Source organism: Furipterus horrens, unplaced genomic scaffold (genome assembly GCF_987537825.1).
Source record: "Furipterus horrens unplaced genomic scaffold, mFurHor1.1.pri manual_scaffold_10, whole genome shotgun sequence".
NCBI lineage: Eukaryota > Metazoa > Chordata > Mammalia > Chiroptera > Furipteridae > Furipterus > Furipterus horrens.
The window spans coordinates 69,165,959-69,178,926 of NW_028327180.1; the positions used below are offsets into that span (position 1 = coordinate 69,165,959).

Consider the following 12,968-nt stretch of genomic DNA (forward strand, 5'->3'; position numbering starts at 1 on the left):
AAAAAGGTTTCATCACAAATTCCTTTCCAGTACAAAGGGAAGTAAAGGGAGGAGATGGGTTGTTGTTTTGGTTAAAGTGCAGGCTCCTGCATCCTGGGTCCCTTTTATAATCTCTCCAGAGGAAGAGAACGCAGCTTTCCTCTTCTATTCTTCAGTCGTCCTTCTCCTCCTTCCTTCAAGCATGGAGCTGCTCTGCTCAGACTTCCCCCGCCCACAGGAATTCACCACTCCAAGGAGAAACCTGAGGTCCAGGAGACCATCTCCCCTGCTTCTCCAACGAGCTAGGAAGGCAAATTTTCTCTTCTGCTCCTCCATTTCTCTGCCAATCCTGTTCGTTAAGCAGAAGTCCCAGAGTAGATTTATTGCAGCCTCGTGTTTCTCAAATCTGGGCAGCGGGTTACTATCACAGCTGAACACCCTTCCTGAACACAGCGCGGCAGGGTTCTTCTCATGCTCCTTGCCTGCTGCCACTGCTGCATTGCCTTGGCAACCAGCTAAAATACTTCTATGTGCGTGACGATATCATCCTTAATTCTGCAAAACCAGGGCAACCTGCTCGGAGGGCTGAGCATGCCAGTCAGTTGGTGTTCTGCATTCTGGTTTGACTTCTTTTTTTCACCTCCCAATTATTAGCTCTGAATCCCCTGCGAGCACCTACATGTCATTCCTCACACACCTGGTCTTACATCAGGAAACACCTTTGTCAACAGGACAGGGGCTGGAAGGGATCCTGGGGACAAAATGGCTGGTATGTCTCCACTCCTCTAGCCTCAGGAAAGATACCAGAAGCTCCTCAGCCAGGAAGCTGCTGAATCGAACTACAGTTTCTTACAATACAGTGAACGTTATGCATTCAGTAATTAAATTTTTATTGAATGCTGGTTGCATTTCAGGTACTGTGCCAGGTACGGAGGAGGAAAGACACCTCCTTGGTGTCATGGAGCTTACGTGTGCTGTGGAGGCCACACAGCAGCATGGGGGACCCTGGGACCCTGAGGAGGAACTACGGCCCCTGGCTTGGGATTTGGGACAGAGGGCTGACTTCCTGGAGGAGCAAGGGCTACATTGAGACCTGAGGATAGGCTGACGTCAGCCATATAGGCTGGTTTCCCAATTAGGGTGGGAGGTTTTACTCTTGCCTTCTCTAACGCATGCAGTTTGGCCAACACCCTCCACTGGCATGGTTTGCTGCAGGCACCCCTGAGGGTATTTGCCTCATTTCTCCTGTCTCCAGGCTCCAGTTTTCCTATTAGCCTTTCAGGGAAGGGTAACCGCGAATGATCCAAGTCCTCTTGCCTCTTTTCTCGGCTTTCCATGTTGTGCGTGGGAATGGCGGCTGAAAGGCACATTTTCCAAAACTAGTAGCCTTGGGACTAGGATACCAAGACTCACCTGCCACCCGATGCACGTGCCTCTCAGTGTGTTTTGACGTCTGCATTCCTCAGTCATGGGTTTCTGTGAATGCCTGGATGACTCAAATCATCTGCATTTCTAAAAAGTGTGACCTCAGTAACTACTCCAAACACGAATACAGAAATGTTAAATTTTGATCTGTAACCGTTTTCTTTTCTTATATTAACATTATTGAGCACAAACCTCATATGTGTAAAGTAGAGGAAGCAACGGCATCATCTCAGTGGGCTGTGGAAGGAGTTAAGTGAGATTCTGTAGGTAGAAGTGCTTCACCCAGTGCTTGACACAGAGTAAGTCCTTTGTTTAAGATTTAGTAAGTGCTGCATAATTGCTAGTTTCCATGGCTGCTTCCCCAAAGACCAATGAGTGCTCTGAGGGCAAGGACCATACACGACTTGCTTTTGTTCTTCACTGGAACCCAGCAAAGGGCCTTACACATAAAAGGTATCCTGTACATGTCTGCTGAGTGAATGAGACTCTGAGAATGAAAATAACAATGCCCCACATTTATTGTCCCCGAGTTTATAGTGTCACACCCTGTGCTGGGAACTTCACAAGAATCATCTTGATTTCTCCTCTACATGATGCCATGACCACTGTTACCCCCAAGTTTACGGCACAGTCAAATAGCATCCAACAGCAGTCAGGGTGTCAGTATTTTAACAGGTGAACCTACCTGGGTGAGTGCAAGCAGACAGTTAGCCTTTACGAGGAGCTTGCTTTGTCCAGGCCCTGTGTTGAGCACTTACTTAACAGGTATCACCTCATTAAATCCTCCCAATGACCCTATGAGGTGAGAGTACTATTTCCATTTTATAGCAATGATGTCCACGGTTTCTACGTAACTTCCCAGAAGCACAGAGCCAGGACTCGTGAATGAAGAGCCTTTGTTCTGAATCACAGCTTTATCTTGTTTACTTATCTCATTGGATGTCAGAAGCAACAGAAAATTGGAATACATATTTTAAATATGATGCTAAAACACTATTCCTCTTATTCAGAAATAAGTGTACCAGGGAGGCGGTGGTAGTTATTGTTTAATGGGTGCAGAGATGGATAGTGGTGATGATTGCACAACAATGTAAATGTACTTAATTCCACTGAACTGTACACATAAAAATGACTAAAAGGGAAAATATCATGTGTATTATATATATATATATGTGATCAGGAGTTTAGCCATATATGGAGTGGCATTTCTTATCCTCTAAGGGCTAGCAACTCATGAGCTAAGTGGTTTTGCACTTGGCCCACTGAGTTTCCAGGACAGTACTATTAGTCTTGAAAAAAGGTATTTAATAGGATAATCTACATCTAGAAGATTTCTGTCACCACATGACTTTATGCCTTGTGTAATGTGCAGCTCATTCCTCACATAGCTCTGTCATGACCCGACCCAGGAAGAGATCATTTCTATATCACAAGGAGCCATTCTTTCTATGATTCCATGAAATGTACCATTTACTTATGCACCCATTCCAAAAATATTTGAGGTTCCTAATAGGAGCCAAGCTGTAGGCTGGGTGCTCTGAGCACAGTATTAAGAGCTGAGACAAGTTGCCTTGCTCTCTTGTGCTTGAGAAAAGGATGGGAAGAATGAGAGTACTCTGAGATAAATGGACTCAGCTTCTATTTGGGTCCTAGAATCTGAGCCTGTGAGCATCTCTGGTATGAGCTTTTAATGGTGTGAGCTTTCAGGACAGAGCCTAGCACAGGGCAACTACTTAGGGGCAGTCTGTTGAATGCCCTGGCTTCTGAGATGGGGATCTGGAGCAGTGTGACCCTGGGGGCTGACACAGACCTCAGTTGGAGGAAACTGCTATGTAGAATGGACTTGTCTTTCCTTGTCTGTGTTTTACCACTTACTTTGGAATGGCTGGCTGGTGTTCCTGCATGCTAGGGTTATGAGGGAACTGATCATTTCAATGTAAAACAATGACAGTCTGCCAGTGAAGCAGAGACTGCTCCTCAGTTATACCCAGTAAGCTCAGCCATCTGCCTGGAGCAGAGATGCCTTGTTTGGCTGCACTGAATTCATCAGGGAGATATAGCCCATGGGCCATGTGATGACATGTAACCAGTTTGGCTGTGGAGAGACTGTATTGCAGAGTAACTGACATAGGCCTTCCTAGTGGTGGTTTTAAAGCAAGTGTCCATCACCCATCTCTTCTCCATCTGTTTCCTTCTTCCTCTTTTCCAACTGCCATTCTGTTGGAGGTATCCTGTCTTGCTTTTCCTGGCACCCACATATCCAGAACAGACCCTGCCTTTTCATCCTTGGACCACCTCCTTCCTGACCATTGAAACTTCTATTTTTGTCAAGGGTTTTATAGCAAGATTTTTTTGTGGCCAAGCTTTGTTCCCTCAAACTGAACTACCTTACTGCCTGACATTTTCACAAACCATCATTTCTTTAAGTCTAAGACTTCTTTGTATTAATTAACTTTATTTAGTTGTAATTTTTATACAAAAATGTACTCTTTTTAAATGTACAGTTTGGTGAATTTAAACAAACCTGTGTGCCATCACATCAAAAATTTGCATTATCCCCCAAATCACTATAGTTTAGAGTATTGCCATTTCTAGAATTTTATATCACTGGAATCAGACAATATGTACTCTTTAGTAAGATACTCCTTTTTTCATGTTAATGCTTCTAAGATTGGATGTATCTTAGAATGAATATCTAACATGGCCGTGTTTTTTTTCCCTTTAAGAGCTATAACTAAATAATATATCTTACAATGGATTATATGTTTAAATCAGGAACATATATATTTTATGCATGTGTGTATACCTATATGTATGTACACATACATAGATGCACACAGATGGCTATTGTCACCATTAGACAGTAAGCACTGGCAAGGTAAGAATCTTGACTTGCTGTGTAGATTCCCACAATGCCTGTATCTGGACACTAGTGATAGGAGCTAAATAAATACCACAGAAGGTGGTGATAAGAAGTTCCAAACAGTTTTCCAAAAATATCTTCTAATGGCAAGAACTTACCTAAAATTCCTCTTGGAATGAGTTAGTAGTTTGTAACTATAATAAGGGTTCTCTTTGGGGACTCAGCTATCTCTGCATTAGAATGAGACAGCATTTCCCAAAATTTGTTCCATGAACAATTAATAACACTCACATGCTAATAAAAGAGGAAAGTGGGTGCCAATGCCATGGACATTTGGGAAGGTTTTATTTATTTGTTTTTAGAGAAAGGGGAATGGAGGGGGGAAGAGAAAGAAAGAAACATCATGTGCGAGAGATACATGGATCGCTTGCCTCTCGCACACCCCCAACTGGGGGCCTGGCTTGCCATTGAGGCATGTGCCCTGCCTGAGAATCGAACTGGTGATCCTGCAGTTTGAAGACTGGTGCTTAATCCACTGATCCACACCAGCCAGGGCGAAACTTTTTTTATTGTAATACATCACCCAGACATTCACAATTCATGCTAAATTTTTTTAAAAGTCCTGCAGAAAAAAATATGGCTAGCTCTGTTTTAATCTCAGGTTTGCTTGACCCTGAAGCTCTATGAAGCATGCATCAGTGCCTTACAGTATACACTTTGTGAAAGACTGGTCTAATATATAAGCATGAATTTAAAGTGAGAGAGAAAAGGAGAAGATACAGACATTGAAGAGAGCTGTCTTTGAGCCCACAGCTAGGTAATGGCATCTGGAAGGGGAAGGGTGAGGCACTTTTCTTGAGTCAAGGGCTAAACAAGCACTTTCCCTTATTCTGTAATCTCTTTGGAGTATGAAGGGACATGTGGCAGGCAACCTTTTATAAGAGGAAATGGGAACATCACAGAAACCTGCATTGCCTAATGCCTTAGGTGACAAGCCCCCGGTGCACGAGGTGGCTAAGTGAGGCCGAGTAAGGAGAACCGCAGGCCCTACCCATCTGACTCGGCCATCCCACAGGCATGAGCTGTTGTGCTTGTCCACTCTTTGGCCAGACACCTTTAACTGATGAGAACGCTGAAGCCCATAACAGAATGGCTTGCTAAAACAAAGAGGAGCCCATGCGCAAGGATTGCCCTTATCATTTAAATGGGGCAAAGTCCTCCTCAGAAAGAGCATTGACCCTCAGAAATGAAAGTAAATCAGTGGGCTAGGTGAAAACCAGGCAGAGACTATAAGAAATATATAGGAGCTTCCTTTTAAAAGTACTTTAGATGTTATCAATCATACATTAAAATTGAGTTTTTCCCTCTGGTATACTCTTCTATGAATTTTAACACATATATAGATTCATTTAACTGCCACCACAATTAAGATACAGAATAGTTCTTTCACCCTGTAAATATCCCTTATGCTATCCTTTTAGATCACAACTTCTTCCAACCCATAACCCCTGGCAGCCACAGAAAACCACTATTTTCCATCACTATACTTCTGTCTTTTTGAGAACTCCCTTTATTTTTGCTATTCCCTTTCCTTAAATTTTTAATGGGGGTCTCTGCATGTTTACATGTAGGTGCAGAGAACTCTAGACCCAATGCCAGCAGACTTTCTCCTCTATTGTTATTTGCTGCTGCTAACACTTACTAGCATCTATGATATACCAGGCACTTGTACTAAGCTTTTCACATACATTGTCTCATTTAATCTTACAACAGCCTTACAATATATGTATGTCATAGTTATCTCCATTATACAAATATGGAAACTGAAGGTCAGAGAGCTAAGTGACTCGCCTAAGGCCTCACAGCTAACAAATAATTGAATCCCAGCACAAACCCAGCTCCATTTGACCACAGTCCTTAAACACCATAGTAAGGAATAAAAGGGAAGGAATTGTAACTAGGAAGGAGGTATGTCAAGAGATGTTAAGGGCAGAGCCAATTTGGGACCATGTGGTTTTAAAAAAGGTTTGCAAATGTGTGTGAAACTGCAGAACCACCTCTAATGTCCTGACTTCCCAACCCCAGTGCCTGCCTTTAGGTCTTCCTCCACCTGCCCTATGTGTTTCTCGCTTGACCCAGGTGGCATCTGCCTGCTGTTTGAAGGTAGTTGGGATGGTTTCAGTCCCCTTGCAAATTTAGAAAAAAAAAAACATTAGTGTTACAGCTCTGTCACACAACACATTGGCTGAGACTCAGAAATGGGGCTGGATGCCTTCTGGTTTCTCTCCAGCCTTAATTCCCCTATGTGCTCTCTGACCTCATTCTTCCCCCTTGGTTGCTTGCAACACCAGCTGAAAAAGTTTCTGGGACACAGCCATCTGGTCTGTGTGCTGGAGGTGGCAGGTGTGTTCTCGCTGAGATAGGGCGAGTGGAACAGGAATGTGTGTGGTTGGCAAAGAAGGGAGAAAGTCCAGCCCTGCAGGACCCAGGGTGGCAACGTTTGTGTTGGGGACAGTGCAAAGCAGGGCAAAGGAATGACAGAAGTTCAGGAAGAACAGGGGTTGCTGGGAAGTGGACCAGGTTCTTGCCCTGCATATGGTGTTCCTTTGAACTTGCTATTTGGATAAGTGAAGTTGGCCAGCAAGTTTCCTCCTAGAATCAACTGCCAGGAAGAATCATACATCTGAATCATGGCCAGGGATCATTTCGAGACAAAACAAGCCAGAAATTAGGGTACCAAGGACCATCTCTGGAAGACACCTAATTAACAATTAAGAGGGTGAAAGAGGGTGTGTAATTTAGAGTGGAAAGTGTTGAGTCACTTCAATAACAATAACAGGTAACATTGATTGAGAACTTAATCTGAGCCAGTCACTGTGCTGAGAGCTAATTGACATGAATCATCTCACTTATTTCTCACAACAGCCTTCTGAATCAGGCATTAATATTACCTCCAATTTACAGATGGAGAACTGGAGGCCCTGAGGTTTAAGCAACTCAGTCAAATTATACAACCACTGAGGAGCAGCAGCAGGATTTGAATCCTGATGTTTTTCAAACCAAAGTTTGCAAATACTTAGCTGCATAGCTTTACTGCCCATCTTAATTCAGAAATACCATTAAAGGGCAACAGAATGAGGAGGAAAAGAGATCAGCTACTCAGGAGCCCATAATTTTCTCAAAGACTTGCGAAGTTCCTTTGGCCTGACTGCAGTCTGGGAAGGAATAAGGAACAGTGAGATTTACAGTCAGGGCCCTGCCAGGAGTTTGTTGATCTTACCTGCTGGTTTGAAATAATTGCATGAAATAATTGCATGCTGTAGAAATGTACAGCCATTTCTCAGGTTTTCTTTTTACACAATAGGCTTGGAAGAGTTTTAGACAGGTAGGCACAATAGGCTATTTTTTCTGTCTTGGGCTGGCACCATGAAGTATGACTATTGGTTCCACCTTAACATACCTGCTGGCACAAGGAGCATGAGGCCCCTTCGAGCCAACAAGATCTCGATGAGCTTGTTCATTGGAGGAGTCTATGTGAGCAGGACAGACTTTAGACTTAAGCAGCTCATGGACAGGAAGTGAGATGAACTCTTTCAGAGTGCCAGGTTAACATCAAGTCCTCTGAGAGAGGTGTTTTACAAAATGGTACACTGTGACAACAGGTTATTTATGTCCCCTTAGAGCAGTACTTCATACTTCGTATTATCCTGGCCTGGACTCATCATAAACTCAAGTTCAATAATAATACATATTATACTCTCCAGCAAGAGCTATCACTCCTTCTGCATTTTGTAGAATGCCTCATGCACAGCAGGGCACAATAAACAGTCAATAAAAATGTTTACTATGATAATGATCTTCCAAATGCCTTTCATCTAAGGATCACAAAACACTTTGCAAACACTAATTAGTTAAGCCTCATGGGGGCTCTCTGTTTTTACATTTTCCCATTTTACAGAAATTTAAATTGAGACCCAGCAAAGTTAAGTGGCTTGCCCCAAGTCATAGAGCAAGTTTAAATTAATGATAATAATGATGCTTTGCATTCCATGGAATGCCTATGCATTACATGGCAAATGTTTTCTAAGCTGATATGAGTACATTGCAGAGATAATTTTCCCAGTTTCCTGGAGGAAGATGGGTAGTGAATATTATTAACTGTTGACTAGATTGGGTAAACTAAGGCTGAGGGGGCAAGTCTCCTTGGTGAGGATTTGACTTAGGATGCAAGTCTTCTTTGCTGACTCTCAGGACAGAGTGTGGCAACAGGGACAACCCTCACTTCTGTGTACTGAGGGGTGCACCATGGCTTTCTCACTTATAGCAGATAGCTCTGTTTTGGGAATAGAAAAGGTTGCAGAATGTCAGCCATGTTTATACCCGGGAATGAGTTTGTTCATATCTCCATTGAGAGAGGCTAAAGGGATACTTTTTAAGAAAGGGAGGCTCAGAAAATGAAGGAAATGGGCAGACAGCGGTGCTTTCTTACATCTTTATCACAGCAGGAGCCCGCAGTGGCTTGGCTCTGTGTTTCATCCTCGTGGACAGGATGTGGTCCAGTGAGACTTGGGGGATGGATCATCCCTGGCACTGTGGTCTGATGCTATAAGTCCCTGTGAAAGAGTTCCAGGGACATGTGGTATCTTAACAGCAAGCAGTCTCATGAACGACCAGCTCCATCCCCACAATGCCCTCTGCTAGGAGGGGCCTGGAATCCTCTAGGGTTCAAAAACTTGGTAACTATGGATCCATTTGTTGCTACCTTTTCTTAGCAACATAGCCACATTGAAAAAGATGAAAACGTGAACAAAAGCATTCATAGCCGATAAGGGACTTGCCTCCTCCCAGTCTGGCAACACTTTCTTAGTGACTAATGATACTCTACCAAGAGGCAAGTCAGACTCTGCAGAGTAGGGGAGGGGAGAGGTTGCTGGGTCTTAGGAATTCTAAGGGAGATTTTCTGGCTGGAGATCCAAGCTGTACCTGAGAGAAGCTTGACCCCTGCCCCCACCCTGCCTTTTCCAAGCCTGTGGATTCTGACTGATGCCTAGACCTAATAAGGAGCCTTAAAGAGGGGCGCCAAGCCCTCTTCTGGAATGTGCTTCACACACACAAGCACAATGGCAGAAATGAGTCTGCAGTGGAGAAGTCACACCAATGCCCACTTCTTCCCGCTCCCATTTGTGAATGTCTCCTTGCTCCCCTACTGCAAGGGCAGCTTGAAGGTGCAGGGAACTGAAAGAGGGGTGAGCAGTGGCAAGAAATATTTTAGAAAATTGTTCTGAATGAATGACTTTCACAAGCCTATTCACCTCCGTTGGGAAGGAGCCTGGAAGACCCTCCCACCCACTGTTACTCTTCATGGCAGGGAGGCCTGGGATGCTGCCACCAGTATCAGAGCCCACGTTAGGTAAGACTTCACAGAATGCGGCTTTGACTTTCTAAATATGCCAACGGCTCAGGCCATAGCTTGCCATGTCCCCTTTGGCACACTGACTCCTGGGGTGACAGTGCAAATAAACCAGCTGGGCTCCCAAGGACCATGTCCTTCCTGAGAGATGTGGCCCTAACACAGTATCTCCCAACAAGGCTCATGACCAGGTCGGACACAGTCTTCAGGGTGCACTTGCATGGCTGGGCAGAGCAATCTGTACTGTCCACACACCAAAAGCATTGCAGGGTAACATCCTATAGGGCTCTTCTGGGTCTGCCTGGTTTTTCATTGTAGCCACAGAGGTGCATTTTTTGTGTTTCCTTCATTTTGTAAAGACACACCCGCTGTACTTTGCAGCCCAGCCTTTCCTATCTATCAGTCCGCCCACATACGCAATTCTCTTCTGCATGACCTTTGGGGGTCAAGTATCTTGATGGCTTTGAATGGATTGTGAATGAACATTGCCATACCAGCACTTTATGACCAGGGTGGGGGTGGGGGCGTGGGAAGAGGGATTTGGGTAAAATGCAAACAAAACCTGACATTTGGGAATTTCTCAGAGATCCCCAAACCAAAAAGCAGTTGAATTTGTTTTCTCTTTCCCATCCTTCATGCATTTTCTACGTACTGGGGTGGCCTCAGAACATCAAAAGTGAAAGACCAAAATACAATCAAGAAGGCTTTCCTTATCCTACTAACTTCTGCACAAGAAACAGGGAAACTTTAACAATCTTAATAATTCCAGGAAGGATTAGATAGGCTCAGGGTTCCACCAGATTTCAGTCAAATGATCACTGCCCACAGAAACTTGTCTCTGGGGAATCCTGGCAGCACCTCTTTTGAACTGCAGCTGAAAGAGATAAACCCTAACGGCTGGCACACAGAAATCCCACCTTCAAGAGGGCACGAGATGAGCAAATTAGATCTTTCTTACCCCGTCCATGTGGATTCTGATATTAGGCACGAGCCGGAAAGGGCTGGACTGCAGACCTCTGGAGTGAGTCCTGCTTTTCCTGCCGTCCTGCAAGGTCAGCAGGCCGGGCCTTCGGAAGGAACCCCCTCTCCCAGAGCTCTGCCCCGAGCGCGCGCCGTCCAGGAGGCGCACGAGCAGCAGGTTGGCCGGCAGCGCCTCGATGCTGCAGAACACCGGGGTCCTGCACTCGGGGCACCTCAGCTCCTTGCGGGCCTTGAAAATCCTCTGGAGACATGGCTTGCAGAAGGTGTGCTGGCAAGGGAGGACCTTGGCCGTGACATCGAGCTTTTCAAAGCACACGGGGCACTCCAGAAGATCAAGTAACGTCAAATCATCCATCTTATTTTAAAACTCCAGCCCTGACCCCGAGCGGCAGAGTCCACATGGTAGGGTCAGCTGAGCCACGGAGGGCTGAGCCGGTCCTCTCGAGAGGGTCAGAATTCCTGCCTGTTTGAAAGAGAAAGGAAGAGAGGGAAGAAAATGTGACTGCTCTGAGGGAGATATCCCACCTACAGGGAGGCAGTGTCTCAGAAAGCAGTTTGCAAGGACTTTGTGCCAGCACTCAAATTTCAAATGACTCATTCTGATTCAGTGCTAGCAGGTAGAAGACCGACTCCTGTCTGCTGGAGGAGCAAACGGAGCAGTCAGCACAGTGACTACATAGTCATTGCCTCTCGGTGAGCGAGGCAGGAGCAGGGAGACAAAACTGGCCTGTGGAAGTGGCAGACCCCCTCCCTCTCCTAGCCAGGGCTCCAAGGGGGTCCTTTACCCCTCAGGACAGTCAGTCTCAATTCTAAAATCAAAGCGCCCCCAAAATGCGATTTCTGAGAAGCCTGCTACTATCTATCCCTGCCTCCGCAGAGTTAACTTTATCACCTGCAGCACATGCAGATCAGTTTACATGGATAGGTTGATCTGAATCTCACGCAGATGTAGAAATAGTTCCTTCACAACGCACCTTCCCCCTTCATTTTGTTCTAGCAAGGTGCAAGAAAAGCTTCTACTAGAAACCCATTTTCAAAGATGTAGACAATAGCCCCAGAGACAATCGTCCTCCCACAAGATAAAGTCAAGTAGCCTGTTTAGTTACTTTGATAATTGTTTTCAGTTTCAACAGAAGCAGATAGGAATTCTGGATTGTGCAAATACCAAGACGGAGGGAGTATACAGGGGTGTGTGTGTGTGTGTGTGTTCCCACTCGTGTGTGTAGTGTGTGTGTGTGTGTGTGTGTTCCCATTCCAGAAAGTTTTCTTTTGGATGTCTGAAAAGAAGTCTCCAGTTTACAAAAGTCTCCTGGGAACAGGTCAACTGTCCCCCACAAGTGCCGAGCCTTGGGTGGCGGCAGTAGCTGAGGAGGTTCGGTGGGAGGGTAGCTGGCCCCACGAGGAAGCAAAGCAGACCTGGCACACCGGGGTGAGAGATGGCGCCTCGCTTTCCTGAGACAACTCTGCCAAGGTGCCAGAGCTGGGGAGGGGTGGGAGGGGTAGGGTGGGCCACTAACCTTGAGCTTGTAACCCCAGCTCAGCTCGATCCTCTGCTCTGCCAGGCTCCTTCCGACTGGCTTCCCTTCCTCCAAGAGCCACGCTGCCCGCGGCTGCAGCTTTGAAAACTTTAACACCTCCCAGGGAGTCCTACTCATTTCAAGGGATCGCCTTACCCAGCCCTGTTAACCCTTTCGCCGCTGGGAGGCCAGCAGCGGTTTTCTTTGAGTTCGCTCTCTGCTGCTGATCTTTCCTTTATGAAACTGGGTTGGTTTTTGGGAAAAGATTATAAAGGGCAAAATATGTCAGCCCTGAAGGCCAAGTATTTACAGTTTATGTTTTCACCTTTCTCAAGTTCTCTCCTATCCAAGAAGTTGAGACACGTTCATCTATAAACATGTGAAGGTGACGGTGTTTATTTTAAACTTTATAAGGATTTCTTGAAAAGGTCAACCATATTAATGGCAGTGATGATAACAGAGATAACCTGGCCACCTATAAAGTACTGCTGCTTAAAAATCATAGTAAATCCTTGAATTTAGAGATTTGAGAGGAACTTTAGTGATCTTTCTGTTCAATCTTTATAAAATTAAAAAAAATAGTGTGGTAGTATATACACAACCTTGCAAAATCACAAAAGGGTTTAAAAAAAGAAAGAAAAGGCAATGGTCCCAGCTTTCCCCCTGACTTCTCTCTGGAGACTTTTCATAGCCCCAAATAAGGCTTATACTTCTATTTCTTGATTCATCAATAATGTATTTTCTGTAAAGTCACAAAGCTTATTTAATAAAGTAAATAATAACAATATTACTT

The 12,968-nt window shown here is 44.9% G+C and overlaps 1 protein-coding gene across 1 annotated transcript in view; it reads right to left on the reverse strand.

Moving 5' to 3' along the window:
- SH3RF2 (SH3 domain containing ring finger 2) overlaps positions 1 to 12,269 on the reverse strand; it is a 109,826-nt gene extending 97,557 nt beyond the window's left edge. Inside the window, exons 1-2 of the mRNA XM_090288077.1 lie at positions 12,176 to 12,269; positions 10,636 to 11,121 (exon numbers count right to left, since the gene is read on the reverse strand). Of these exons, the coding sequence (XP_090144203.1) occupies positions 10,636 to 11,013 (378 nt within the window). The 5' untranslated portion in view covers positions 11,014 to 11,121; positions 12,176 to 12,269. The remainder of the gene's footprint in view (positions 1 to 10,635; positions 11,122 to 12,175) is intronic.
- Positions 12,270 to 12,968: the final 699 nt, after the last annotated feature.